General features: G+C 39.7%; 3 protein-coding genes across 10 annotated transcripts in view; 1 reads left to right on the top strand and 2 right to left on the bottom strand.

The window, feature by feature from the left end:
* The window catches only part of OTOA (otoancorin), a 39321-nt gene extending 34052 nt beyond the window's left edge, over positions 1–5269 (bottom strand). Inside the window, exon 1 of the mRNA XM_068699475.1 lies at positions 276–5269. Within this exon, the coding sequence (XP_068555576.1) occupies positions 276–354 (79 nt within the window). The 5' untranslated portion in view covers positions 355–5269. The remainder of the gene's footprint in view (positions 1–275) is intronic.
* A 129-nt stretch (positions 5270–5398) lies between these two features.
* METTL9 (methyltransferase 9, His-X-His N1(pi)-histidine) lies at positions 5399–25196 on the bottom strand. Of its 7 annotated transcripts, none has more exons than XM_068699469.1 (6): positions 24805–25196; positions 20459–20649; positions 17984–18193; positions 16753–16937; positions 11854–11885; positions 5399–6130 (listed from the first exon to the last, which is right to left on the bottom strand). In XM_068699469.1, the coding sequence occupies exons 1-6, from the start codon at positions 24976–24978 to the stop codon at positions 6023–6025; spliced, it is 900 nt and encodes a 299-aa protein (XP_068555570.1). In that variant the 5' UTR covers positions 24979–25196; the 3' UTR covers positions 5399–6022. The 7 variants fall into 7 exon arrangements, 5 of the variants coding, with proteins under 5 accessions (XP_068555570.1, XP_068555569.1, XP_068555568.1 ...); XR_011101675.1 differs by lacking the exon at positions 11854–11885 and adding an exon at positions 16420–16496 and having other exon boundaries at positions 5995–6133; positions 24805–25195; XR_011101676.1 differs by lacking the exon at positions 11854–11885 and adding an exon at positions 16420–16496 and having other exon boundaries at positions 5995–6130; positions 24805–25195.
* IGSF6 (immunoglobulin superfamily member 6) lies at positions 6912–13576 on the top strand. Of its 2 annotated transcripts, none has more exons than XM_068699473.1 (6): positions 6912–7045; positions 8395–8745; positions 9628–9725; positions 10824–10880; positions 11550–11608; positions 13226–13576. In XM_068699473.1, the coding sequence occupies exons 1-6, from the start codon at positions 6979–6981 to the stop codon at positions 13299–13301; spliced, it is 708 nt and encodes a 235-aa protein (XP_068555574.1). In that variant the 5' UTR covers positions 6912–6978; the 3' UTR covers positions 13302–13576. The 2 variants fall into 2 exon arrangements, with proteins under 2 accessions (XP_068555574.1, XP_068555575.1); XM_068699474.1 differs by having other exon boundaries at positions 11550–11633.
* Positions 25197–27046: the final 1850 nt, after the last annotated feature.

Below are 27046 nucleotides of genomic sequence, written 5' to 3'. Positions count from 1 at the left end.
TGTCATGCAGATATCAAACTATATATACACAACTATAATTTACTTTCACACATGCAATGCAGCTTTGATTAAAAGCATTTATAGAAAAACACTGAAAATAAAGGGCTACTGCTTAATAAGCAATCTTGGCTAAAATCTTTGCTGGCATAGCTCCACGAAGCCAAGAGAGCAGAGAATACGGTCCTACTTACTAAATAGCACTGCATCTATTTTACTACGTACAGCTTTTTCCATCCACACAGAATTAATTCCTCAGACAGGATTTCTGGTCTTACCTTCAGAGTTCTGACTGTGCGTAGTCTCAGCAGGACTCATTAATATCAATAAGAAACATATCTTAAGAAGTCTGGGCATTTCTTCTAGTGTTTATTAGAATCAGAAGATATTTGGAGTGAAAAGGAAAATTAAAAGAACAAAGTCAAAACACAGTATTCAACCCAAACTTCCAGAGCTATCAAGTAGAGCCAGCATAACCTATGGAGTGCAGACTGAGATCAGAATGATCTAAAAGTGCTTGCGCCCAAGCTATCCATTTAGACCTTTTTCCAGGATAGAGATACGCTTTATACAAGCCTACTGGGTGTATGTGTGCAGCCAGGTTTCGTTCCCTCTTACCTAACAGCTCTTCTGCTTTTCTTCTTAGCAGCACTGTTTCCTTACTAAGCCACATTCCAACTAAATATGACAAATGCAATTTAGTTAGAAAAAAAATACTCATATAAAATAAAAAGAAATAGAGAGAACAAAAAAAGAAATAGAACTCCAAACAATCCCAAAGCCTTCCCTAGCTTGTGGAATTGCCTGTATGACCACTGCAGAGCAGCCCTGGGACCTTCCACTGGCAGAGCTCCGATCCGTACCATGGCATGGCCTCCCGCATCAGTGCCAAGTGCTCCACGCCTCCCTCATGCCATCACTCTGCAGAGAGCCCCACAAATACACCTGTGCCCTTCTGAAGCAGTAGAAAGGCAACACATGGGTTCACGACCATGCCACTTCATTTAGACTGCTCAAACCTCTGGACTTTGTACTCATGAGAAGTACACCATCAATTTTTCCAGCATTGGCCAGGTCGTAGTTTCTAGGGAAATACATGGTTTAGTAGCTTCTGCTATCCCTGCTGCCTTGTGCTGTGCAGCATGAAGGTCACCAAAAGCTAAATGAACTGGAAGGAAGAGCAGTAATGGGACTCCCAGAGCTTTGCACCAGGCCGTCACTGATTCTTGTCAGAAATGGCCGACAGTCTCAGTTGTCCTATACAATGTGATTTCTTTTTTTTTTCCATTTGGTCTACATTCTGAAGGACAAGGATACATAGCACAAAGCTGCTTGGCCTGACACACAGCCAGGATTGAAAAGAAGTGGGGACCAAGCAGATCTCCCTCCCAGAGGCATTTCTGCAGCCACGCTCCCCTCCCCTGCTCCATCACCTGCTGCAGCAGATCCCTGCAGGGAGGGTTTCCTGCCTCTGCCCAACCACTGTTCCCACAGGGGAAGCAACAAATTAATTCAGATATTAGGCGATGCTCTGCAGATTGCAGTTTCTTGCATTGGAATTACTCCATGATTTTTAACAAACGATACAGAGGGCCCCATGAGCCAGCTTTGCTCCGACCACAAGATCACTTTGTTATGCTTCCTCTCCCCTTCCTTCCTTTCAAAGGCTTATCTGCTGCTACACTTAATTTCCCCGTTTCTTTTTGATGCTGAATTTGGATGTGTTTTTTTTTTTTTTTGTTGTTGTTCTCTGTCATAGATTGAATTACAGATTTGAACATCTGATAATTAGAAACACCTTTTTCAGACTGTTTAAACTCACGTATTGGCAGCGTACTCTTATAAGAACATCTGTCAACAGCCTCTAGCAATGCTTCAGTCTAACACAAATATGTAACTGGTAACAGGAGCGACTCAAACTGATGGATGATGAAAAAAATAATCATTAGGCTTCAAGAAGCTAGCGCCTCTGTACTTTTCTTACACACACTGAAACCCCTTTCAACAATTCTTTTGGGAGTGCCACACTGCAGTCTCTCATTCAGATGTATCTGGTTTCCTGGACAATGAACTTTCTTGTGTTTGTTTCTGCCATTGCCCTATCAGTTTTGCAGCAAGTTTTGGCTAATCTGTAGGGTTTAAATCATGCTACTAATGTCAACCTCGATTTGTTTATTCCAACACACTCACTTTGATCAGGGAGCGTATTTTAATTAAAGCATACCAAATTAATATAGAAGGAGATGTAATATAAGGAAATATATAAGGAGGGTAGTGCTGTTTTATCCCAACTAATTTCAATGGACAATTAGCAGGTGCAGAAGAGATCTGCTGTGAAATAGCCCTGCTTGATAAAAGGATCTGTGGGATGAAGTATTTTCCTTTGTCAGTTAAACTAGTCCATTTACAGAAGTTGCCTAGAGTGCTCACAATCCCAAATCAGCCTGTGGCTCTGCAGATCCCATCTGGCACCTCCCTGCAGAGCCTTCCCTGCACCACCACAGGGTATGCTGTGACCAGATCTCTAAGACTTCCCTTGCAGGACTCTCAGGTTATGGGGAGCTTACAGCCTGCCCGTCCCCTTGCTCCCCAAACACACGCTCCTCCATGTAAAGAAATCCTAGACATTTTATCACCCACCTCCTCAATGCAGCCAGAGCCTTATCTGAAGCCTGATAACCAGAAAGCTAACCCTAACCTCATAATCAGAAGTCTTGCCGATAACCTCACGCGCCACTGGTGCCTGTCCTCCCCCTCACAGCCAGGCTCTCAGCACCTCCGCGAAAAAGCCCTACATGCAGCAGCGTATAAACCCTATAGGAGAATGCTCAGGGGGTTCAGGCTGCAGAGGGAGGGAGGGAAGGAAGGGGAGGGCTGTGAAAAGAGATGCTGCGTTCCTGTGGCATGTATAGAAAGCCAGGGCCCCGCAGCACTTTACCTGCCTCTGCTGTGTGCGCCTCCTTCCCCGCGCTCTGCAGTGCAAGAAGCAGGCGGCTGCAGCCAGGACCCCTGCAGCAGGGCAGGGCCTGGGGCCAGCACCGCCTCACAGCTCCAGGTGCCTGCCCAGCAGCACCCAGCGGGGAGGGAAAGGCCTCTGCTGGGGGGAATCAGCTGAGGGACTCCCACAGTGCCTCTTCTTCTCATACCTGAGATGAAGAGAGCTCAATGAACTGTATGGGGGCAACAAACAGGGCCAGGTTGGCGTTGCCCAGGGTCCCCCAGCCTCTGCACCCCGAGCAGAGGCAGGTGGCTCTGGGCTCCTGGGAGCAGGAGGGGAGCTGACTGTACCTGGGGCCACCCAGCCAAAGGGGGCCGTGCCTTCTGGGAGATGAAACTCATCCAAATTTCTGCTGAAAGTTCCCAAATAAACCATGCCCTTGCACAGCATCTTTTTTCCTGTGATGCTACATATCCAGTACCACCTCAACAAAACAGATAATTTAGTTACTTTCCAGGGCAAAATACAGCACATTACACCACACGCTGCGACTTACAAATCGCTAGTTCCATAGGCCTAAGCAGGCTTTTGAGGATAATCATGAGATACATTAAATACTTATGCTTTCCTCTAAAACACAGCTGCATAGATTTTCTGCCCAGACTATTATCTTTACAGGACAAAGCTAAGTAATTTTTTTCTTCTGCATGACTGTACGTATCTGTGCATAGCAGATATATTATAGAAAGGGAAACTAGGCAAAACTAGCAGAATATTAAGAACAGGACTGCAGTGTTTTCATTAGTACCTACACTCATATTTGTGGCCCTTTTAACTTACTTGCACTTAATTATGCATCACCTTAATAAAAAAGATAATGTGATTAGACAAGCATATGACAAGTGCCTTGTGTCACCCATGATAGTTAGGAAGCGAGGAAGCTGTCACACAGCAGTTTCCTGTGCTGTGAGCGGTGCCCCCAGCACCCCACTCCCCAAGAAACCCCACAGGACTGATTACAGACTTCTGAAGACCAACACTCTTGCAAGACTCAGTCCCTTAGTGGCTTAGTCCCAAGCTTGCTCTGGTCACAGCTTTTCCCTGTTATTGCTCATGTTTTAGGTGTTTTAATTTCATACCTCAAGTGTAAGAATACTTGTTTAAGTAAAGGGAACAAAATAGGAAATTATAAGAAAAAATTACTTGTACATTGCATCTTCTGTCCCAAAACATCTCAAAACTGTTACAAACTAACATCCTAAATGACAGGACTAAAAGATGTGAAAGATGTGAAACGCAGTCTTTCGTGTGATTGTAACCTGTGGGAGTACAACTTTTAAGTACCATTGAAGAATTTTGTCTTAATATACATTTGCTACATAAAGCTAAATTCATAACACAAGAACCATATTTTCCTATTAATATAGGTCCAAATAAAGTAACAAAGAAGAATAAACTCACTCCAAAACATACCCAGCTCATTTTTTCCAGACAAATATGACTGTTTTCTGTGCCAAAATTCAGTAACAGATGCTGAAATAATTCTGAGCCTGAATTACTGTTGGAGCAAAAAAAAACACAACCAAAAAAACACTAATCAGGCCTCTCTCTCCTTACTACACAACACAATCTTACACAAAGACAACTGAGAATAAAAGGCTATTAACTTTGCAAGAGAAATCACTAAACATCAGTCAAAGGAAGTCCAGGATAAACCTAAAAAGACAAGCTAAAACATCCTACCTGGTGTAAGATCACCAATTGCTAAATAAATAACTTTATACTTCAAAAGCATAAGACAAATCAGTTCTTGCTTTACTTACCAGTTGATACACAAGCTAAGGTTCTTCTGCTCTCACAACACTTATGTCCCAAGCAACAAGACACATGCCTGCCAGTTCTCTACTCTTTACTGACGATGCCGTTTGTCGTTTTAGAAGGAAGGTTTTATCTCAACTGCCAGAAATTAGCTATTTTAAACAAGATTTTTAAAATAAGACATGTTAAAATAAATAGCATTTATTCTGTATTCATGGAAAAACAAACAACTGTTCCAAGCTGTTTAAACCTTCAAAATCAGGTCCCTATAGCCTAAGCCTCAGAGGCAATTTGACTCAAAAAGTTTGCAAGAAAGTGCCTACAGGTTCTTTAAAACGTTAGCTTTTAGGAACAACTCGCTTAGGAGGTTTGTTATCAAACCCATCAAGTTACCATAGCCCCTTTAGCTGGAAAATGGCATATGCAAAAGCAATGAGAATTTATGAGGCATTGAGAAGAATATGAAAGAAACCCAACCAAAAGTGATACATTTTTGTGGACTGTTATCCCTTTAAACAATACTTAAATGCTGTTTAAATAAACTCAACTTTGTGCTGCTACTGGGAGTTCAATTCTCAAAGAGCAGCTGCTGTGGAGAAGCGTGGCTATGGTTACAAAAAAGAACACGAAAGTTAATGCAAAAAGTCATCTCAAAAAAGTTTATTAGCATGAATAAAAACATGAAGAATGACAGTAAGAGATAAAGTAACTTAGCATGGAAGAATATCCATTTCAACAGTTTATAATCAACAAGGTTTGAACTGAATGGATAACTTTATTGCCAGATTTCAGTTGATTTCTTTAACAACAATTCACATTGTATCAGTTTCCTCATTATCAGGACTATTGCTTTTGTTTGGATCTGATCCCTGTTGCAGGTAAGTGTAAAAAAAAGTATCCCCCATTGCTGCTGGATTGCAGAATGCATTGTTGGTTTAAGAGCTGGTTAAAAAAAAAGATTCTCAACTGAAGAATCTGTTTAATAAAACAAAACCCTTTTTTTTCCTAAATACTACAAAGAAATACATTAGTATTTTGGCCTTTAAAATTCTTACATGGTATTTATTTAGCACAGCAATACCCCAAATTCCCTCCCTTTACATAACCCTAAATCAAAACTCTCTTTCAGAGGCTGCTTCTTGGGATTGATTCTGGAGATTTACTTCATATACACTTACACTGGCTTCAGGACAAAGACAGCATCATCTAGTACATAGTAGTCATTATACATATCACCTTCACATAGGTATGGCAGTCTGGTGAAAGCCTCTATGGCAAAACCAGCTTTACTGAAAACTTCTGGCAGGCTATTAACCTGTTCTTCCCAAGTATGCCCTTTGATTTCCAAAACTTCTGAGGGTTTTTCCCACTTGCCACCTACTGAGAAAATAAAAGAGTATTGTTTCAGTTATAAAACAGACTTTTTTTTTCCAGAAATTATGTTACACATTATATTCCATTCCACTCCAAATATGAGGTTGACAAGCCATTTGTAGAATTGTTGATAGATCAGTTTTTTTTTTTCTCCCAAGTTCCTCCCCCCGCACCCCCTCCCCAAGAGTTCAGAAGAGGCTCCTTCTTAAGGTTATCTTTGGCTACATTTTTAACTAGCAGCTCCAAAACTGGCTGAAAAGTACCTTCCTTTATTGAGGCTGGTGTTCAGCAGACATGGACGGACAGACAATTTAATATAGATATTTTCCAGCATTATAATTTTTTTTCTTTATGCCTACTGTCTGGCTAAAGATGGCTTCAGGTAGTTACAGTAAATAGAGACAGCAAGTTGAAAATTATCATTTGCTGTTACTTTTTTTTTTTTTCTAGGAAACCACCACATTAGTTAAATAAGGGATGACTACAGAACTTGTTGCTGTCACTTACTAGCTGATGCAGTAAAAACAGTATAAGGCCAGATAAAATTACAAAGCTGAATATATGCATTATGTTGGGAAACATGTTATTTGCAATATCCAAAAAAGTAACCTGGCACAACTTGCAAATTTAAAAGTAAAAAGTGTTCACTCACTTTCAAAGTAATGTCATTCACAAACCACAGAAATGTTTTCTGGTTTGGTCTGTACCTTTAACAAGTTTGCCAAATACAACAGTAAAAGCCCTTCTCAACAGGAAGCTCTAAATCGCGTGGTACAGAGCATTCTGCAACTCCAAAAATTTCATAAGTTCCTCTTCCTTCAAGCAGAATCATTTCCAGACAGATACAAGAAATGGCATCTTTCAACAGCTTCCAGAAAATGCTAATGTTGGCATTTAACTGGATTCTGTACAGTGCTGGTAAGACATTTAAGCTTCTTGTATTTTCTCATCTAATAGAAATTACAGGATTGAAAATGTTGTGGTTATGATTTGCAACATAGCTGTAAGTGTAGTAAAAAGTTTTGCTGCGAATTGAGCTAATTTTTGCTGTCTTCATGCAACTTCCAAATGAAATGACTTAGTAAATGCTTTTTATTCCATAATTCTGAAATGTAATCTATGATTTCTGGGTGAAACCCTACGGCACTCTCCTGTAAAGAGTGCTCCAGCAGCAACAGCATGGTTTCAGTGCAGCTGTGCTTGTTTGGTAGGAAGGTTTAGGAAGTCCGGCAGACAGTATCTGTATGAACTGAAGCTATGGTGTTCTGCTCTGCAAGGTCAACCAGAGCACAAGTTAACTGGAAAGGAGAAGGTGATCAACTGCAGGAGCACAACCTACTGTCTTTCACAGTTACACTACTAGAGCCTTCAGGTTGCTGTAGCTGCTATGGAATGGCTCTGATGTTCATCCGATGGAGAAATAGAATTTAACTTTATTCCCGCAGAAGTCACAGACACTGAATCTGCTTGGATTAGGTCCATAAAATATTTGGTGAGAAAAACCATGAAGGGACAGCACTGACTGTCTGCAGTAGACAGGCTTATCAATTGTGTATCAGCAATAGATTAAGACAGATTTCAGTTTATTTTTATTCTAACTTTTTACTTTCTAGAAATGAGGAAAGTATGCTAGTAAGCTACTACCTTCATTTTCACTGCATAATCCTCATTCAATTGTTTAAATAACTAAGCTATGTGCATAAAACTAGACACATCAAAAGTATCTAAATTATAGATTTCAGTAAGGACTTTAAAACATATAATAACTCTCCCAGACCAGTCATATTAAACATTTCAGTTCCTTAATTAGAATTCTCTTCCCTGATTGAACTTCCTGTTTTCTCTACACAAATTTTTAAATGTCAGAACTAACAAGCAATATTGTTATCCTTAGAAACCCGGAGTCAGTACGTACCACAAAGTGAAGGCATATGCAGGAACTATTATGAATTCTAATCAATGTTATGAAATTGCTAAGTTTTAAATGTCTCCATTTATGACTCTTCCACCACTTGCAATCAGGCTGTCTCACATTACTCCCAAATCAGGAAGAGTAGAGGAGAAACAAACCTTTGGAGAGACATACCACTGAGCATCTAGATTTATGTCACCCACCTTGTCTATCCATCCTAAAAAAAAAATCAAAGTTTGAAAAACGTTTTTTCCCCTTTCCACCTACCTTTTCTAGCATGAACCATAAGCAGCTTATTTTCTTTCTAGATTATGCCTTGCTTATCTAACTAGCCCTCATTGTTTATTCTCAACAGGTGCAGCAGATAAATGCCAAGTCACTGTAAGACAACCCAGATACCAGAAAGCTGAATATTCCACCCAAACAGTGTCCCTACCGTGTAATTTCTCTGCCCCTCAATGCTCCCTGTCCAAGCTTCAAGTTCTATGGTTTCGTTTTTTCACTAACAAGCACGAGGATTTGTGCACTCCTAGATGCACAAATGATCAGAAGTTCAAAGTAAAAATATCAGAAAATAGCACTTCACTTCAGATCAATGATCTGACTGTAAATGACAGTGCTGTTTATTTTTGTGGAATAGCATTTTCAGATTCAAGTTCACTCCATTCTAAGCAAACAGGAGGTGGAACCATTCTAACAAAAAGAGGTCAGTTATTTATTCATCCTTAATGAATCATCATAAAAGAAAATTCTTTCCCAAATCCTCTATTATACTCTCAAAAATGGCATTTAAGACTGAAATACCAACAAAGCAATTAGGAGTAGTATGAGTTTCTTAAACTGTTAATTGTAAAACTATGGAGGGATTCTACAAATAACCATCTTAATGCCATTTGCTGGTTAGACTGCTCTTATCATTACTCTAGAATTCTAGAACAGAAAGAAATGTTGTGCTCTGTACTATCTATAAAGGGTGTAGAGTATTGTTATAGACCTTAATGGCTGTCAGAAAGGAAGTATCATCAGAAAATGAGAAGCAAAGAAACAGGCATTTAGTAGAAATACATTCAACAGATGCAGGGTTTCAGAACTGGAGATTCACTGTGCCAACTTGAGCAAACTGTTTTAGTTCTCTAATTCTGTAGTGTTTGCCTTCTAACTAAAATATAATGAGGCTACATTAATTACATTTCAGTTTCACATGGCTAAAATAGAAAAAAATAGGGAAAACAATCCAGCTGTATTAATTCATTCCCCCTGTCTAACTGTATTCCTGAACAAAAGCCTGTAATCTTTGTTCAGATATTCCTTTATTAGAGAAGAAAACTGGACTCTATTCTCCATCTATCCCTCAATGTAAGGGTTTATAAACAAAAACAAGAAGTCTTCATTTCTCTGAACAAACATTCAGAGAAACAGAAGTGATCTTGCTAGGGAATTCAGACTGAAGTTAAATCAAAAAGTATTGATGCATATGAAGTTTTTTTTTAATTCCTCAACGGAAGGGGGCTGAAATTCAGAGTCTTTAGAAAATTACATGAATCAGAATTGTCCATTATTCTAATACTTACTCTTACTTAATGACCAGAGAGGCACAGCACTGAAGAATTTAACTGCATGATTGTCATCTCAACCTTACTGCTTCTATACTGCACTGCTGTATTCACAATCCTTATAGTCTACAAGGTAGGTTCAAACTGATTTTGTGCATTATTTAACTTTAAGCAGTCTTAGCATCTCCGTAAAGAGAGTAAAAGACAGTCCTAGCTTCCATAGCTTCTACAGTTAAGTTGTAAAGAGATGCTTGGTTGAAGTTCATATGGTGCACGTACCTGCAGACATATACCTGTAACTCTAAATAGCAACCACATTTTAAGTAACTTGTCTAAAATAACAGTATTATAAAACTAAAATTATACCAAGTGTATTAATCAGCAGCTTGGATACTAGATCTGTCAAAGCACACTCAAAAAGCAAAGTTATAAATTACCATTGCAAGTCACAAACTTTGTGGATTAGCTTCCATTAAAAGTAAAATAATTTAATGTCAAAATATTTGTAAGATGCAAAGTTACTGCAATCTGACTTTGCTTGTATAATGAAACTGTATTCATATACTGTACATGTACAGAAGATAGACAGTGGTAAAAGATTTAGAAGTATCAGAGACTTGGAGAAGTTTTATGGATATAGGAAATAAACAATAGAATGCACGCAGTTAAAATTATATAAATACCAGATTTTTATTTTTTTCTAGAACAAAATTGTATTTAGTTAAAAACAAACACCCCAAGCTGAAACTGGAATCTTTAAATAATTACTTTGACATGAGAATAAGGACTTGCAGTCCTGTGTGGTATGACACGGTAAATGGCTCTTTGCTGCAGTGATAGTTGTCTAAATATAAAGACAAGACACTCATTTTTGATGTTGTTTTGTTTTCTTTAAGCTACCCGAAGTCATATAGTAGAAAGAATTAATCATGCCTTTTTTCAGGAGAAAACCTGGTATCTACGATGCAAATTGGTTTATTTTTGACAACTAGGTAGCTTCAGGCAAGTTCTATTGTACTCAAAGCAAAGATATGGATATGCGCAACATCTACTACCAGAAGATGAAAAAGGCCTTAAATGCCTGATTTTTTTTCCAATGGTATAAGCTGACCTAATATCTACTTATCTACAGACTCTTTTCCACTGTAACAGGGCAAGATTAAACTATTCTGCTACTTTAGCTGTTGCTATATCATGTTGTTTCAAACTTTTTTTCCCTTCCTCCTTCTAGTTAAAACCAAAGCTGCTAAGTAAAAGTGGAAATGAAGACCAGAGGACAGAGAACTGCGTACGTTATCACTTTGCTTTATCTGTGATTCAGAACCTTCTTTTTTTTTTTTTTTAAGTATATATCTGATACCAATTTTGTGATTAATTGATGACTCAGTTAAAGGGACACATATAGCTGTTAAGGCTTCGGTTCAGATTTGTACAGAGCAGGTTAATGATTTTACATTTACCTCATGTTTAACTAATCAGTTAATTTGTAACTATCTGGATACAGGATAAAGTCAAATCTACCTAAGGATCGTCCTTTACACGCAGCTTCCTTTAGGTTTTGCTTGCAAGAAAATTTTGTTTGAACTCTTTTTTAGAATAACTCTTCAATATTGATTTTTTTTTTTTATTTGTTCAAATGGGGCATTCAGGTAAACTCCTAGTTTAAAAGTCTATTTAGACCATTTATTGCCATGACTCCTTAAATTAAAGAAAAATATCCATAGTGTTTAAATATCTATTAAAGAAGGTATATACGTTAAGAGATGTAATATTAATGCAACTTAAACCCTTCTGACTGACTAACTATATGGTCCTAAAGCATTATTCAGTAAATTTCCCACAGACATACACAAGCAAAAAAAAAAAAAAAGATCAGAATTACAAAAAGATTCTAAAAAAGATGCTTCTCCCAACCTCAAACGTAATACTAAGCTAAAATATTTTATATAATTTGCAGAAAATCACTAGCGGACGAAAAATTTTTCGAGCAATTGCCCAAGAACTTCAAAAGCAGAGGTACGCTGAGCACTCCCGACAGCCTGTAAGTTTCTACTGGTATGGGGAAAAACATGGGGGAAGAGAGGAACTCAGTTTTTAAGAATTTACCATTTGTTCCATCTGGAACTAGATTTTTTTTCTTATTTAAAGTTGATTAAGGTCTTAAAAAAAAAAGTATTCTGCACAATAGTCAAAGATTCTATATGATCAAGAAGAGATCACGACAGTTTACAGGCACTTTTTTTCCTGGGACAGATACACACCTTCACATTATGCAGAAACACACTCACGTGATCTGTAATATAAGAGCACAGATGATGATATTCCCGTATATGCAGTGTCTGCAAGTGCAGAAAAGTGACAGCTGAATTCAGATTCAGTACTGAAGAAAAAAAAAAAAAAAAAAAAAAGAAAGCTTCCATTTTCGAAGCCATCCAATATTTCTTAGTTCCAATAAGGCTAAAACCAGGACCAATATGTTGTCTGGGAATAAAAATTCTTTTCCTCCCAGATGGACGCAAAGTTTCATGTCATGAAAGGCCTACAATACCAGCACTCAAGTTAGGCATCCTTTCTAGGGAAAAATACAATATAAAGCAAGATGGTTTTGTATCAGAGATGCTCACGATGCCAATACGTTATATGCTCTTACATATACATATACACAATCAAATGAGTGTATATACACACTGTACTTTTCATATACGTTAAAAAATGTGTGTATGTACACTTCATGAAGCCCCTTTAAGTTTGTATTTTGCCAAGAAGAGGTTTCAGCAAGTTGTTCCGGACTGTTTGATAAAACACAAACCTATTAGAGCTCTTTCATGAAAATTTTTCAATTGTAGTTCCTCTCGTTCCCTTAGTCCAGAAGAGTAAGATGACAGAAGCATAACAAAACATTTTCAGCAAGCTCTACAACATTCTTACAGTTATTTCCCCACACACACAAACTTCTGTAGCTAAGTATTCAACACACTGGATAAAACCACACAGCTTATTTCATCGTTGCAACCTTAGGCCAGTAAATCTTCAATAACTATTTGACAGGAATTTTGCATATGCCAGGTAAGTTACAGAAAATTTTAGAAAACATGTGTATTTGCAAGCAGTGAAAACAGCTTCAAAATCATCCTTCAAAAAAAAAAATGTTTCTCTACAGAAACATTAAAAATTCTTTCACATTCTAAGCTTATACTGCACTATTTCAGAGATGTGATGAGAAAGAAAAAGAAACAGAATACAAAGTCAAACACTCCTCCTCTAAACATTTTTAGTTTATTCACCTCTGTACTGCCAACTGATTTCCTCTGTAATTATCCCTTTAAAGGCTTCAAGTCCCTGCTGACCTGGTCCTTGGTTTAAGTGCCAGATAAAAACATAGTGAAAATAAGAGGTATTGTTTTACTGCCTCTGTGCTCTTTGAAGATTAGGAGAAGCCAAAAGGAAAGGAAACATGTTTGGAATCCTGCAGGTGCCACACAGACAAATGGAATTAGATAAGTAGGGATGGAAGGAGTATATTGAAGCTATAAAGAGACGGAATTTGCCTCAAAAAAGTATTGCCTTTAAAAATGATAACAACAAACATTTGCATCAATGAGTAAACACTTCCACATTTCTTTTTCCCCCTAGGATCATCTGGACGATGACACTGTGTACCAGAACAGATGAGTATGTGCTGCATTTCCAATTTGTTGGACATTTTTAGTGTAACCAAAGAAGCAGATGAAGAAGTTAAGCTTCTTCACAGACTTACTGTGCTTTAAAAAGAAAGGAGAAAACCTTACAGGACAGTGTTCTTCATAGCGTTTTCTAAAGAGACAATGTTCAATGCACTTGATTTTGATGACCTGTGTTACACATTATTTCCCATTCAGCATGAATTTACATGTATTTCTTGTATGCAAATTAAAACAGTTGTGTAAGATGTACATTAATCAACACCATTAGAAAATAAACTTGGTGAAATTCTGTTTTCAGTCATGTTAGTTATAATGGATATATAGATCAAGACTTATGGAGTCTTACAGCAGCTTAAACAGAAAAACATACATATTCTATGGATAGGCAAGAAGAAAAAAAGATTATATAAATGCATGTACTCTCATTGTAAAACTCATTTGGGTTGTGAACCTCATCCTAGCCTTCTGAGGAAAGCAAAGTGGTGGTCATGAAAAGGTTACTCCTGCAACATTAAAATTCAACTGCTAGACAGAAAACCCCTTTCTTCCAATCCTACCATCCAAAGTCAGGGTTACTTGTAGCACCAACTTTTGCTTTTGTGTGCCTGATCAAAATGGATACAGGCACAAAACTAGAAGTACACTGAGAAGTTATTACCTAGCCAATCTACAAATCAGCACTTTCAGAAGAGACCTGTTGGTATCAGGCATTCTCCCTGCTAAGCAACAGTTAAATCTTTTGTCATCCTTTAAATAAAGCAAGGCTTTGTTTAGCAACTGAAGCCACATTTTGCATTTCAGTGACACAAGAACTGAAAAAATCAGGCAAAGTAAGGGTCCATCTAGTACTGTTTCCAACTCAATTTACTACTAAATACTTCAGGATGATGAAAAATGCACCTTCCTCTTCTTATACATAATATTCAATCATAGAAACATTAATATGCTCAAAAAGAAAATGTCACAATCCAGACTGATTATCTAATATTGCCTTCATATACATACACACGCACAGACACACACTGTCTATATTAGGAAATATAAAACACTTTATAATCACCTAGGGGGTGCCCATAATATGTTTTATTATGATACCACATGATTTGTATGGCTTGACAAATTTAGAAATGCACAGGAAGTGCATTTACTTGTTGTTCTATACAGTGAAAACAAAGCTCCTCTGGAGAGCTTAATTTGTGATTAAGCTACTTTGGACTCTAGGTGTCACTGTAATTCCAGGAACACAGAAACAAATTATACCTCCTACTCCACCTTGCTTTGTTCTCTTAGAGCAGGCTTTATACTGTTCACACTGAGGGTTTCTACAATTACCTTCCCATTAAATTAGATGTAATAACCCAAATATCTTGTTTTGATTTAAATTTATCTTTAGGTCTCCAGTTCTAAAAACTGATCTATACACCGATCAAACACCTTACCTGCCTAATCCCTTCTCCATTTATTGCCCTCTCTAAAATTCAGAAGTTTCACCAGGCAGGTCCAGACTTTTTAATTAGCTGATGTAAGGAGTTATAAGACAGTCTGGCAGCTCACTATTTCTTTAGACTATAACTGAAAAGATCTTAAGCAGGAAAGCTTTAGTGGAATGACACTAACTTGTGCATGTGGTAACTCGCACTGTCTAGAGATGTTTATATGGGCCCATATCCATGTCAGCAGTAAACAGACAAACTGAGTATGTTTGAAGTTACAGTAGATATTTGCTAACTGGAACAGCCTCAACTGATACAAGCATACTAAAGCTACTGTCATACACTACAGATCAGAAAAAAAAAAGAAAAAGAAAAAAAGAACATCACCGTGCTAGCTGAGACTTACAAAAAGCAAAGGAAACAAAGCTGTCTTAAAGAAAGTGACTAATCGTTTACAGGTTGCCAGCACAAACTAGAGTCTGACTTTGGTTTACAAGACATCTTAGTCATTCCTACTTGTTGGAAGATGAAATCTGTTTTGAGTTCAACAATCAAAGGACAGGTGTCTATTCCCCCGGGATTTTTAAATTTAATATCCTATTCTTTTCCCAGTGTGACACAGGCAGTTAGCGATAGATACAAATGGACCTGGAATAGTTTTTTCTTCCTTTATTTCCCTACCTCCGTTGAGCAAGGAAGTAGCATGTAGCCTATCACATGGTTACCGAACAACACGTAGAAAAGTAGATGCTGTGTGCAACAGTGATTGCAAAACACCATGATATACAGCTTTGAAGTCACACAAATGAAACAGACACACAGATCACTTCTCAATTTTTGCTTCTAACATGCTGATGAAAGTCAAGCAAGACATGGTTGTTATATGGAATTTTAAAGAAAGGAAATCAAATTGTTCCATGTTACAGTAATAGGATGTTGTAACCAAATGTGCTTGGAAATACCATACAGGTGCCTAAGTCAACCCTCAATCTCATTTAAGACATACTACTTTTTAGAATAGCTACAAAATTATATGCTCAAATACTGTATTTTAAGGAATTTTTCAACTGACACCATTCAGTTTTACACTTAAAGCTCTTTTTGTGGTGTCCTCCCTCCCTCCCTCCCCCCCCCCAAAATACTATTTGCATATAAAAAGAGAAAAATAGTTTCATTTTGATTGTATTTACAATTTCCAGAATATTAAGGTTATTAGTTTTGTATTTTCTGTACACATGTGCCTTTCCATTGACAAGTCAAGGAGAGGCAGCATCCAAAGAATGACTGATGAACACCAGCCTTCTACAACTCAAATCACCTTTAGGGTGCCTCAACCTGAACCCCCACAATCACAGGCATCTAAAAATTTTTTAATCTCTTTTGAGGTTTAGTCATAAGGAAAGATTCATTTGAAAAGTCTCTCATGTATTTCTTTAAAATGCAACTACAGGAAATAAATGAATTTTAGCACTTAATTTGACTTTTTTTCCCAGTTACTAATAAAATAATAATAATGGTTGGTATTAGTATTAGTAAGGGTCTGTATTTTATTCTGCGATCTCATATTGGACAGTGAACATTATCATCCTATGAATTTTTAGGTGTAGTTCATCTGGAACACTTGAAACAGTTTGAGCTAAGCTGCTCCATTCAGTATTACAGACAGTTCTGATGGATTTGTTCAATGGTCGCTAAAGACAACTGGGGTTACCTATATGAAGGCAGCAGAGGGCCCTAATCAGAGATCAGTTTTCCCATGTTGCTCCAACACAGCTCAAATGTGGCAACCTGCAGAACAGGATATGTAACTTCAATATCTGAGCTTTCTGTTGGTGCCAACAATGTATGGTGGGGAATTAAGAAAACATCTTACCTCGTGTGGCCTATTTACCTATGATTTCATACTTCTGAACATGCACCCTAGAAGCTATTTATAAGATACATTTACATACGTCAATTATTTACGAAAACATTTAATTCAGGATGCTACAACCTACAAAAGCTTTCTTTACTTGTGTGAATAGCTATTAATCTGTGTACTTACCATTTTCCACATACGGATGAAATGGCAGAACCAATGCTAGAATGACTCTGCCTCTAGTTGGCTCCAGTACACTCCTAATATCTTTTAATACAGTCAGTGGCTGATCACAACGATCCAGCAAATTCAAACAGCTGATAACATCATACTGAAATCCTGTGTTCTGCCATTCATTTATACCAAGCACCCTACAAACAGAGAGAGAGATACAGAGCTGAGTTCTGAGAGACCCACCAAGGATAAAAATTCCCTACAGATGTGTTCATAGTGCAAATAAGGTCAGCCAACTAGGTAATGAGGAAAAGCAGACATGGTCTTTCTAGTCTTCTGGAAAAGAAAAATTGATCAACAATGGGCACGGTTACATATAAAGGTGTGGATGAATATTGCCTTACAAACTTCAGGCAGTAAGGGTAAAAAAAAAAAAAAAAAAGCCAAGGTATTATAAAAGCGTGACGTTCTAGAGTAAAAGTGAATACACGGCAAGGAAAAACGAAGCTGAAATGTATTAATGTCTTGCAGCATTTTATCCACTCTGACCTTTTTGTGTGCAAACCCAGTTGCTGGGTTTTCCATTCAAGGACACGTTAAGAAAAGACATCCACAACTCCTTCATTCTTTGGGTTCCAGTCTAGGGAGACAGTACCCCATATACTAGCCATTACTCAACAAGACTGAAAGAACCTCCAGGGGCTGTGACCAGTGCACAAAGTTCTGAAAGTGTTGAGGTTTTTGTTACTAAATATTCTTCAGTCTTAAAAGCAGTAGCTAAGCATAACTAGAATAAAAGATTCTTTACACAGTAATCCATGAGCACTCCTTTCCTAGTCGTTAGAGATACCTGATTAATCTGCGTCTATTTTCAGGATTCAACTTGCTTTCTTTGCAGTCGCTTTCCTTCCTCTTGCAATTTTGTACTGTTCATTCATCAGTATCTGAATTTTGTCTTCCTCACTGTCTTGATTAAAGCAATTTAAGCAAACTATGAAGAAAGACTTCAACACAGTTGTTGCTGATTCTGCCTTAACTGGTAACAAGGAACAAAAGCATAGCAAAAGTCCTGATAACAAGGAATATCAGATGTGTTCGCTCTCCCTGTTTTGTACAGGTCAGTTCTTTCCATAGTGATCAAACATAAGAAATGACTGAAAACACTGAACATTCATAAAATATACAAAGATGATTTTGCTGTAATCTCTGAAATACACAATGTAGGAAATATTCAGTACAATACCTGTATTTCTTCTTCTGAAGCTGCCATATCATAGTTTCAGACAACTCTGTGGCATAGATTTCTTCAAAGTGAGGACTCATGACTTTAGTAACTTCTCCATCCCCAGCCCCTAAATCAAGAAGTCTGTGGGATTTCCATTCTGGATTTATTTTAAGCAGTCTTTGAAATTGTTCTGGGGAAAACACAAACATCGAGCCCCTTCCCAGCAGCCTGAAAGGTAAAGATGAGAAATGTCCAATTTCATACAAACTTTAAAAAGGACAATGAAGTAATTCAGAATGCACTTTGGCAGCAATCAGTCACACAAAACAGACAAGGTCAATGCTCAGATAAATTTTAAATCCAGTTCAACTTGCCTTCCACTTGTCAGAGATCCACCACATAGCTACATGCAGTTATAGTGGCTAAGACTTCAAGAGGAATTGGTCAGGAAAGGAAGGGGTTGTGGAGTGCAGCGCAAGATGATCACATACAAAAAAAAGCGGAGAGGGGGGAGAGAAAGACAGAAAGAGAAAGGCTAAAGCTTTATTTGTCACGTTCGCAGATTTGAATCTCTCCCACTTACCTTAAAAAAAAAAAAAAAAAAGAGGGAGAGAGCAGAGGAAATAAAATGGCTGCAGACAGAAGTATGCACAATAAATGAGGAATGGGATGTGGAACTAGGAGGGAAGCCAGGGAAGAGATTTAAAGAAAGAATGGGGGTAACACTGCTAGAATGGCAAAAGAGATGACTTTTTAATTGTATGTTACAATGGCTGTTGCTGCTATCTGCAGGTCCTTCTGCATTTAACACAAGAGCTGTCGAATAAAAAATAGACAACTCATTAAGGAATTGGGTAGAGGTGACAGTTGGATTCTTTATGGATCAAGTTAATGACATACCCGCCTGTAACTGTTTGAAGACTACACAGTGACAGATTTCAGCTGTCATAGCAGAAGATGAAAGTTAGCAGAACAAGAAGAGGAAGAAAGAACTGGTCAGTGACAGACTAGAGGTAGATAAAAAAAAAATAAATCATTTAAACCAACGTTGGATAGCAGGTTAAATTTAAAAAATACAATCTGCAGATTTCTTTTATGACCAAGGGGGAAAAAAGGTAAACAGAAAAAGCATGAAATAACAAAAAATCTGAAAAAATAAGAGGCCTAAGAAAGATCGACTATTAAAAACAAAACCACCACCAACAAAAAGGACACAATATTCAAAGTTACATAGAAGAAACTAATGCAAGATGTTAAATATATATAAAAAATAAACAGAATACAGCCAATTTAAGTACAGCCCCTTTGCAGCACACTTGTGTCAGACCACGCTGTCTAATTGGCTCATGGCTATTATGCCTAACAGCACTACGAGGTGTAACTCAAAGTGCTGGAGAGCCTTTGAAAAAAAGAAAAAAAAAAAAACAGGAAGAGAAAGGAAGACAAGGAGACCAAAGAAACCTTTATATAAAGCTACAAGCAACTAAAAACACCACAGGAAAGCTCACAAAGACATCTGGTTAGAAAATAAAAGGATTATTTTCCTAGCCTTAGCAGCCAGCCACTATCCTCAAATCAGACTGCATCTAAGTATGCAGCAGGTGCAGAGGTGGGGATGGTAGAGAAATGAGGTAAATGTAACAAAAGGCATTATTCATAGAGTTATAACTGGTAAACATATGTCTGAATGACCAAAAGAGAAGTAACCAGAAAAGGCAATGACTTTTTGGGAAAACATACAAAAACACTCGTGAACAGCTGAACTCCCCTGCAGCCAATGGCAGATGAGACCAATGAGTAACAGTAGGAGAATCATGTTTTATAACTTCTCTATTCCCACCTTATTGATGTTTCATCAAACATGCCACATCAGAAGCTACCTGTTTGAGTACAGCTTACACACAAACTGGGGTGAAATTTAGTTTTAAAGAATAAGAGAAAGGAGAGAACTCCATTCCACATCAATGTTATAAGACACAACACTCAGCAACTTCTGTACTGCGTAGCAGTCAGCCTAGTTTTGCAGCACATATGGACTCAAACTTTAGACGTAATACAGAACTGACTGGACACAGCCACTTTCTACAAGGACAACCACAACAGCACATGCTATAGATATGGCAGTAGATAAAGAAAAGAGCAAGGAGGAAGAAAAACAGGGAAGAAGGAAACATCTAATACAAAGAGAATACTCTCAAATTCTTTCTGAGTATTCTCTGGAGTAAGACAAGTAATGGTTATAAAATACATATAGAATCCTCTGACTGTTATTAATTGCAAAAACACCCTCTGCCCTGCTCATACTGTAAATGTGGAAATGGCGTTAATTAAGAAGGTTTAAGGGAAGAGCAAAACAGGGCTTTGCAGATCTATTAGACTGGCAAAGTGAAAACTGTAGACATTTAACAAAACTGGCAGATCAAGGAATAGGGATGAACACCTGAAAAAAATTCAAAACATATTTAGTTTACCCAAGATTGACTTTTCACTTACCCATTGATAGATGTTCTAGACATAAAAAGGCTAAAAATTGAGGACACAAAAGAGTGATAGAGCTGGATAAACAGCCAGCCTGATTTTTCAATGCTGTTGTTTAGGAAGATCTGTGTTCCTTGGTCAAGGTAACTTTGAACAAAAATAGGCTGAAGGGATTCAGACAACTGCTCTGTGTTGCAGACATACCACTAGAGAAAGAAACAAAGTATTATTAAAATATTCAGCAGCAATTTAAAAATAGAAGTGGTTAAAAAGAAACAAAACACACAGAAAGCTAATATCAATTTCTGTAAATATCAAAATTTAGTTTTCCCTACAGACTTTTAAACAGGCTTCAGGATTAATTTAACTTAGATTGGAACTATAATCAGTTGAGGACAGATTACTCACTAGAAGTCACACATTTTGTCTTACACAATACCCTGTACTTTGAAGAATTTTACAAAGCAACTACCCTAGAAAGCAAACACAAGTCCTCTAGGGTACACCACCAAATGGGTAAAATAGTATGAATTCGGATAACCTTGTGTTATGTCTTCAAACTCATTCTGAACCTGTCACATCCCCTGAAAAGAAATCAGGAAGTACATTTGCAATATTTTTTTCCAGGAAAATAGCTAGATAGAAAATCCAATCTATACTTTAAACAGCTTTTCTGTCACGTATCACTGCTGGACTACATTTCATCACTTACCAGTACCCAACAAGCAGGTTCACAAGTATTTCAAAACAATTTTGTCTAAGGAGCTTTCTCCCATCAACTCTACTAAAAAAGTAATCAGGTTCACACATTGAAGAAGTCATTAGTATCAGCTGAAGGAGTTCTATACTTTTAGATTTGTAGAATATGAAGCCCAAGTTAAAATGGGTTCATGGCTCCTTTCACCTCATGCTACTTGGCAATAACCACTCCTATACAAACTACACCAAATCTGAGATGCCAGCTACTATCTAGCTAGTTCTGAAGAAAAGGATGCTTCTTGCTATCGAATCTAGCTGGTAAAGTAATAAACAATGTCCTAATAGTCCACGTGTAAGGCACATCTAAACTTTAACATCTGGCTTACATTATTTTAAATGCACGAGACTTGTGCAAAACAAAACAGACCTATAAAAATTCTGAAGTTTAGAACCCTCATGCCCACCTTACACACTTCCACCTCTAATGCTGCAGCTTTCCAGAATGCCAGCATGGAGTATAAAATTTAAAAGGTTGCTCATTGCTGCATTGCAATGCCAAGCTAAAAACCCATTCACTCAATATGCTGAAGTTACAAAAAAGTTCTAAACATAATTTTAATTAAGAACATTGCTATTATTTTACATTCTCTCATACTCATGCAGACTTATTGACAGCCCTTCTTACATAATTTCTAATGCCATTCTATATTCTAATATCAACAATTATTGCCTATAGCTAATATTTACTACCATCCCCTTAGATCTTGCAATGATGTTCCCAATCTGACTGCAAGTGTTCATGGTGCAGATAGAGTCACACGCATCTTAAGAAAGGCATGGAGAGTTTCAACAGAATCTCATCAAAATGCATGCAGGACAGCTAATGGTCAGCTGGGGCAAGCGTGCAAAATTAAGTGCCTAAAATCATCTCTACAATCATACTACACAAGATACGCTTATGTCCTGTTCCCTTCACATTTGTTGTACCTTGCTGGGAGGGAACAGTCAGTTAATGCATGTTTATAGTGCTCAGCAGCACAATGGGACTTCCAGTCACTGCTGCAGCATGAATAATAACAGCACAGGTTTCTCAGCCCAGTATCCTGCTGTGTCCCAATACCAGTGCCAGCAAGCGGAGGGGAGCAGGCAGCTGCAAGAAGGCCATTACATGCTGGATTCATTAACAGGGGCTCCATCAAACAGTACCAAAGTAGGAAGGTGTTTCAAGACCCTTCAGCAGAGGAACAAACATACACCTTTTTAGGTCTAGTTTGAAAGCCACTTTCACACTGGCCAAGTTTGTTGCAGAATCAGGCCCTCAGCAGTACTTTCAAGCACGCTTGTAGGTAGCACAAGTGTTCATTTCCTCCAAAACCCAGAGTTTGAGAAACCCTGCACCACACAATGGAGCCTGGCACTGAGACCCTCAAGATTGCTGATTTACCAGTTTGGGTCTTTTCTCACTGCAGCACAGTGCTAGTTGAATGAACCAGCATGGACCAGCAAGTCTCGAAAAGGATCCTTAGCAAACTGTTAAAAAGCACTAAAGCAGCAGCCAGAATACTTTGCCCATCCATCTCTAGAAAACAATTTCAAGAGCTGGCAGAAGTGAACCATCCACAGAGCTGAGGAGCAGGCAGGGATGGGTGTCAGCTGCAACAGTGATTTGGGAGGCTGCTGCCTAGCTACAGCAGGCACTTGTGGAGTGCCTCCTTGCGTTGCCATTTTCAATAGAGAAGAAAATGTATCTAAATATCAGAGCTGCAGTAAACATGGACTTTGACCCACACGCAATACCACTACACATCTGCCATACTCGAGCTCATAAACCTTGGTTCTGCACTGAACTCTGTTACCTGCAGTCTCACCAAGGAAACCAGCTGCTCTACAATTCCTGTCCTTAAAACTTCCAAACTGTGATATATGTTGACATAAGCAGGGGCATAACAGCGACAACTGTGAGAAGAGAAGCTTATTTCCAGAAATCAGTCATTGTTTGCAGCCCTCCTCTAATTTCTTCTTTATGGTTAAGTCTGCCATTAAGCTTATTGGCTAAAACATGTGCAACTATCTATGTAACACCAGAAAATATTAGAAACTACAGAAACTGTAAGGAAAAAAACACACCGGATAAAAACAATCCAATTTCCAAATAACAGAAGTGGTGGAAAACAGTTTTATTCTGGAACTAATTCCTCAAAACAGAGATTGCTTTTGTTTTTCCCCACATCCAATATACGAAGAGCTCCTTTCATGACACGAGTTTTGTAACAGAAAGTTCATCAATCTGACATAGTGCAACAGTAGAGAAGCTACAGAACTAAGAAATCTGAAGAGAAATCTAAGGATATATAATAAAAAATATTGACAACTCTCACCTAATATTAGTAAAAAGAAAAAAAAAGTAACTAACTTATGCAAAAGTAACAACATTAGTAAAACTGCAGAGTGCAAGTACCCAGGGCCTCCTCATATAATCCTTACTTATGAGTAATCTCACAAGCTGTAAGTCTCACTAAACTTACTAAAGGATCAATACATTAGAATTAAAATCCAGATCCAGTAAATTACACGTGGAGACTACACTGCAAACAATTTACCTGTGAATGACAGTCATCTCCATAGCAATATTTTCTTGATTTACTTGTCTTTTTGTGCAGTCTTTAACAACAGAAAAGATCTGCAAATTTCATTTGTTCAGCAGAAACACGTTTTCTTTTGTATATCTAACTTCTGTTTCTGTCATTCTACATATGTAGTGAATGATCTGAACGCGGACCGTATTCATTAAACCCCAGTAATATGGTCGCTTGGTAGCAAAATTGTCAGTCAGCATCCAGCCAGAACACTAAAAAAAACAAAACACTTCAGAAGTGGAGATCTTCTCCTCAACTTGGAGAACTACAATGTATACTTCTATTTTTTTCCTTTGTACAACCTTTTTTATTAGCCCTCCTAAGCTCCTGCCAGGTTTTCAGCAGCACAGATCCGAACACAGGCAGTCGTATCCCCAAGGCACTGCCCAGCACCTAATAGCTCCACAGAGCACTGCCCCACGTCCCTACGCTGCCCAAGTACAGCACTAACCTCTCGCTGCAGTTGTATCACGTTGCAAACCCGTTTCTAGCCTACCACCTCCTACCATCCCAAGGCCTCTGTGAGCTCAGCAGCTTCCCAGCTGCTCCCTTTTTGCGACCGGTTCAGGTTATTTTCCTCCAGACACACCGGCATTAACCAACCATCCCCGTGCTCATAGTGCCCCCCAGGCAGCACCACCTGCAGACCTCGCCCAAGCGCCGTTACCCCCCGAGCACAGCGGGACGAGGAGCAGAGCGGAGGTTTCAGCCCCCGGGGGCAGCCTGACCCCGGCCTGACGCGGTACCACTCTCGGGACACCGGGCCGGCCTCCCAGCCCCGCTGTGGCCGGCACCGAGCGGCAGCCCGGCCTGCCTCCCCCCGCCTCCCCGGCGCTTCAGGCCGACCCCAACTTTCTCGCCGGGAGGCCCCGGCCGTCGCCTCTCTTTGTCTGGCCCAGGCGGGCGCTGCCCGGCCCGGGGCCCCCTCAGGACGCCCTCAAACCGGGGGAACCGCGGTTGTCCCGGCCGTGGGGAGGGAGGGGGAAAGGGAAAGGGCAGGGAAGGGGGCTGCCTCAGGGGCCGTACCTGGTGGCTCTCCCTGGCGCCCGGGGCGGGCTGCCCGTGGCTGCCCATCACGTTGGCGTACAGAGACCTGGATAAAGGGCTCCTCAGGTACCTGGCAGGGCCAGACCACATCCTCCTCCTCAGCGCCCACAGGAACAGGGTGTAGCAGCACAGCCAGGCCAGCCACAGTCTCATGGAGGGGGCAGGGCCGAGGAGTCACCCCCTCCCGCTGCTGCCGCCGCCTCCCCTCCGCATGGCAGCGGCGGCGGCAGCCCGCGGCCCGCCGAGCTCGGCTCCCCGCTGAGGGCGGAACGCGCGGCGCGGGGGCGGCGGGGGCCGGCCGGGACGCTTTGGCTGCGACACGACGGGGCCCGGCGCGGCCCCGCTCCCTCCCTCGCCCCGGCCAATGTCGGGCCGGGCGGGGCCGTGACGCGCTGAGGGCCGGGCCCCGCCTCCCCCCGTACCGGCACCGCCCCCGCCGAGCACGTGCCTGGCCCCGCCCCGCCCCGCCCTGGCACCCCAGGCTGCGCGTGCGCAGAGCGCGAGGTGCGCCTGAGGGGCGGAGGCGGGAACGGGCTGAGGGGACGGGGCGGCGCCCCCCCCACCCCGGGCTGTCGTCCCGCCCTTAGTGCCCCCGGCCCCTCTCCTCCACAGGTGTGCACAGTCACAGGGCAGAACACAAAGCACAGCTCCTCTTTCACACTCCAAGCTCTCATTTTCAGCTATAGCATTTCATCAGAATTAAAATGACAAAACAGGGGGGCTTCTTGGAAGCTGCCTGCTCCCCATGTTCCTCTATGGAGGTTTCTTAGGGGCTCGGTAACAACTTGGCAAGTATGAGCTTTTCCAGGGAGGCTTCAACAGTGGCTAAAAACACTGCTGAAGGCCTGCCTGACCACACGCTGCTGTTGTTGTTCACATTGATGTCGATGCAAGACCCTTCTGGAATTAATGCCTTTCCTGACCCTGACTAAAGTTCAGAGTTTTGGGGATTAATTCACCAAATTCAGAAATTCTTGGCTGCTACAACAGTAAATACTTAAAAATGGATGTGGTACTTCACCTCAACTTTTCCACTCTTCAGGTTTTTCCTCTAGACAGACCCTTAAGGTCACTAGCCTGGAGGTAGTGAGATTCCTGAAAAACACAAAATGCAGGCATCGCAAGATAAATTGTGTCTTTACAGAGTTTGCCTTTCAAAACTTCTATCTGCAGATGAAAGAGTACAGCTGTTTGAAAAGGAAGATTTGGTTTTAAGTCCTCAAACATTGCATTCTTCATGTAAATAACTATTTTGGAATGGCTGAGACTAAACCTTACTGCTAATGTAGAATTTCTGGAACATGTTTTAAGAGTTTTTTTACAAAGCTCACACTCTTGGGTCTGTGGCAGGGAAGCATGGGTCACTAAACAGAAGGTTCTTAGGTCTACAATCCAGTTATTTTCCTGAAGCTGTAGGGTGTGCATACAGAGGACAAAGACATTGTGCAGGCAGGAGAACAAGAACTTGAAACTCGTGCATGCTGCTATGTCTGTGTCTGGGAATGCACTGGGTATAGTGGAGGCTAGCAGATCAGTAAGTGTCCTGAATGCAATACTCTACAGAGGAAGGATAGGCTGGAAAAACAATCCTTACTAAAACATTTTAATCTGGGGTAGGTCAATCTGCATAAAACCTCGTGGCTTTTCACACAGGAGCATGTGCCCTTGCTAGGACAAAAGCCTTAGTTCTTCTGGGTTTGGGTTAGGTATTATACCACTATAATCATTTATGTTCTAACAAAAATGTTTATTTGTGGTAATAGAAAACAAGGAATACCATATGCAATTGGCACTGAAAGCTAATCTAGACAAAACCCATCTCATTAGTTGAAATTCCAGCTAAGTTATAAGGGCTACTGCTATCTCTAGTCTCTCATAAAATGTTTATTAACAACCACAAAACAGTTGATATTTTTCCTTTTGATCCAGTTTGAAAGGCTGGAGTCTAGCACCTTCATTTCCTGGTAAGAGTGATACTGGAAGACAAACTACCAAGGCACCCTAGGTTCTACCTGAAAGATCTTCTGATCAAGCACTACTCAAATCCAACCTTGCTTATCCTGAGAAATCAACAAAACCAGAGCAACAACAAAATTTCACCAGAGGATTTTTTTTTGTTCAGTTCATTTTCACTGATGTTTAACCTCTTTGAGGAATGTTCTTGACATGAGCGCTTTAGACAGTTCTCCCTGGGAAGATTTTCTTTCTCCAGTAGTTAGAT

This window comes from Anas acuta, chromosome 15 (assembly GCF_963932015.1).
Source record: "Anas acuta chromosome 15, bAnaAcu1.1, whole genome shotgun sequence".
Taxonomy (NCBI): domain Eukaryota; kingdom Metazoa; phylum Chordata; class Aves; order Anseriformes; family Anatidae; genus Anas; species Anas acuta.
The sequence above is the reverse complement of the archived record's forward strand: the minus strand, read 5'-3'. Positions and strand labels throughout refer to the sequence as shown.

Bases quoted from the DNA above. Each gene is read 5' to 3' on its own strand.
- IGSF6 (XM_068699473.1), top strand. From the start codon at position 6,979: ATGGCATCTTTCAACAGCTTCCAGAAAATGCTAATGTTGGCATTTAAC. The intron at 8,746-9,627 runs GTCAGTTATTTA...CTTAATGACCAG, and splicing joins AACCATTCTAACAAAAAGAG to AGAGGCACAGCACTGAAGAA. The intron at 11,609-13,225 runs GTACGCTGAGCA...TTTTCCCCCTAG, and splicing joins CAAGAACTTCAAAAGCAGAG to GATCATCTGGACGATGACAC.
- METTL9 (XM_068699467.1), bottom strand. From the start codon at position 24,978: ATGAGACTGTGGCTGGCCTGGCTGTGCTGCTACACCCTGTTCCTGTGG. The intron at 18,194-20,458 runs GTAAGTGAAAAG...TTTACCTTTCAG, and splicing joins TCTAGAACATCTATCAATGG to GCTGCTGGGAAGGGGCTCGA. The intron at 16,938-17,983 runs GTATTGTACTGA...CTCTGTTTGTAG, and splicing joins CTTCAGAAGAAGAAATACAG to GGTGCTTGGTATAAATGAAT.